This window comes from Dicentrarchus labrax, unplaced genomic scaffold, assembly GCF_905237075.1.
Source record: "Dicentrarchus labrax unplaced genomic scaffold, dlabrax2021, whole genome shotgun sequence".
Classification (NCBI taxonomy): Eukaryota; Metazoa; Chordata; class Actinopteri; family Moronidae; genus Dicentrarchus; species Dicentrarchus labrax.
The window spans coordinates 1,815,001-1,816,897 of record NW_026136721.1 but is presented as its reverse complement, the minus strand read 5'-3'; the positions used below and the strand labels follow the sequence as shown (position 1 = coordinate 1,816,897).

The 1,897-nt window shown below is 39.0% G+C and overlaps 1 protein-coding gene across 1 annotated transcript in view; it reads left to right on the top strand.

The window, feature by feature from the left end:
• Positions 1-426: 426 nt before the first annotated feature.
• arhgap28 (Rho GTPase activating protein 28) overlaps positions 427-1,897 on the top strand; it is a 26,032-nt gene continuing 24,561 nt past the window's right edge. Inside the window, exon 1 of the mRNA XM_051385221.1 lies at positions 427-537. Coding sequence (XP_051241181.1) covers positions 427-537 — 111 coding nt within the window. The remainder of the gene's footprint in view (positions 538-1,897) is intronic.

The following is a 1,897-nucleotide window of genomic DNA, read 5'->3' as shown; positions in this document are numbered from 1 at the left end:
CGTATACCATCAACAAAACATCCCACAATAACCCAAGGCAGAGATTCAGGAGGCATGATTATATGGTGTAAATCAGAACTGAGCCAGTCCATCACAGTTATTAAAAAAGAAGAATCTTATATATGGTTGAAAATAAACATAAAAATTATTTGTGCTGAGCAACATGTCTACATGTGTGCCATCTATATACCTCCATCAGAATCCCCCTACTACAACCCAGATATTTTCTCTATTCTTGAGGAGGAAATTAACCATCATAAAACCATGGGAAATGTATTACTCCGTGGGGACTTGAACGCTCGAACAGGGGAAAGAGCTGACACTATGAACACCCAGGGAGACAAACACTTACCTGGAAGCACCTGCTTCCCCCTCCCTGAATGTCCTACTAGAAAGAGCTTTGACAAGCTTACTAAAACAAGTGGTATGCAGCTTTTACAGCTCTGCTGTACACTGGGTCTGTACATAGTCAACGGCAGGCTACGAGGGGACTCTCTGGGTCGCTACACTTACAGCTCAGCTCTTGGCAGTAGCACGGTAGATTGTTTCATTACAGATCTAGATCCAATGTCTCTCAGAGCTTTCACAGTCAGCCCCCTCACACACCTCTCAGACCACAGCAAAATCACAATCTATCTGAAAATGGCCCAGTCTAACTCTGGAGCCCCTAGTGCCTGTGAACTGTTTAACAGCACATACTCATACAGATGGACCCCTGACAGCATGGGGGCGTACCAAAAGGCACTGGAAAATCAAAACATATATGATTTAACTCATTTATTTCTAACTGAAACATTTCCCCATAATAATTCTGGTGTAAATTCTGCTGTGGACAAAATCAATTCAATTTTTCATCATTTGGCTCTATTGTCTAATTTGAAAGCCTCCAAACCAAAATCTCAACAAATGAACAATAACAAATGGTTTGACACTGAATGCAAAAACCTAAGGAAAACTTTCAGGAAATTATCAAATGAAAAGCATAGAGACCCAGATAACCAACATATGCTGTCAATATGAGGCCACTCTGAAACAATACAAGTACACCCTAAAAACAAAGAAAGAACAACACAGCAAGAACCAGCTCTGTGAAATTGAGGAATCCCTCGAATCCAACCACTTCTGGGAGAAATGGAACAACCTAAACAAAACCCAGCAGGATGAATTGGCGATCCAAGATGGAAATATTTGGATTAATCACTTTAGTGAATTATACAGTAATATTACAAAAAATGATGATCAGTACAAGATATTCACGAAATGGAAAACTCCGGAGGCGGTGATAAAAAACAACCAAAACCCTCTAGATTACCCAGTAACAGAACAAGAATTAACAGAAGTCACCCAGTCCCTGAAAGTAAAAAAGGCTTGTGGTATTGATGGAATCAACAAAATGATCAAATACTCTATTCAATACTATTCTGTCAAATGGAGCTTTTCCAGACATCTGGAACAAAGGTTTAATAACCCCATAAATTCATAAATCCGGAAATAAATATGACCCAAATAACTACAGAGGAATATGTGTCTCCAGTGACCTGGGGAAAATATTCTGCAACATCATTAATAAACAACTTGTCAACTTTCTTGATGACCACAATATTCTGAATAAATGCCAGATTGGCTTCTTGCCAAATTGCCGCACAACGGACCATATATTTACCCTCCAGACTTTAATTGATCAAGAATTAAAAATTAAGAAAAGAAAGGTATATACATGTTTCGTTGACTTCAAAAAAGCCTTTGATTCCATCTGGCAAGAGGGTCTTTTCTATAGGCTACTTGAAAGTGGCATTGGAGGAAAAACATATGATCTGATTAAGAACATGTATACAAAAAGTGAATGTGCCGTAAAGATTGGAAACAAACAAACAGCGTTCTTCTCCCAGGGACGGGG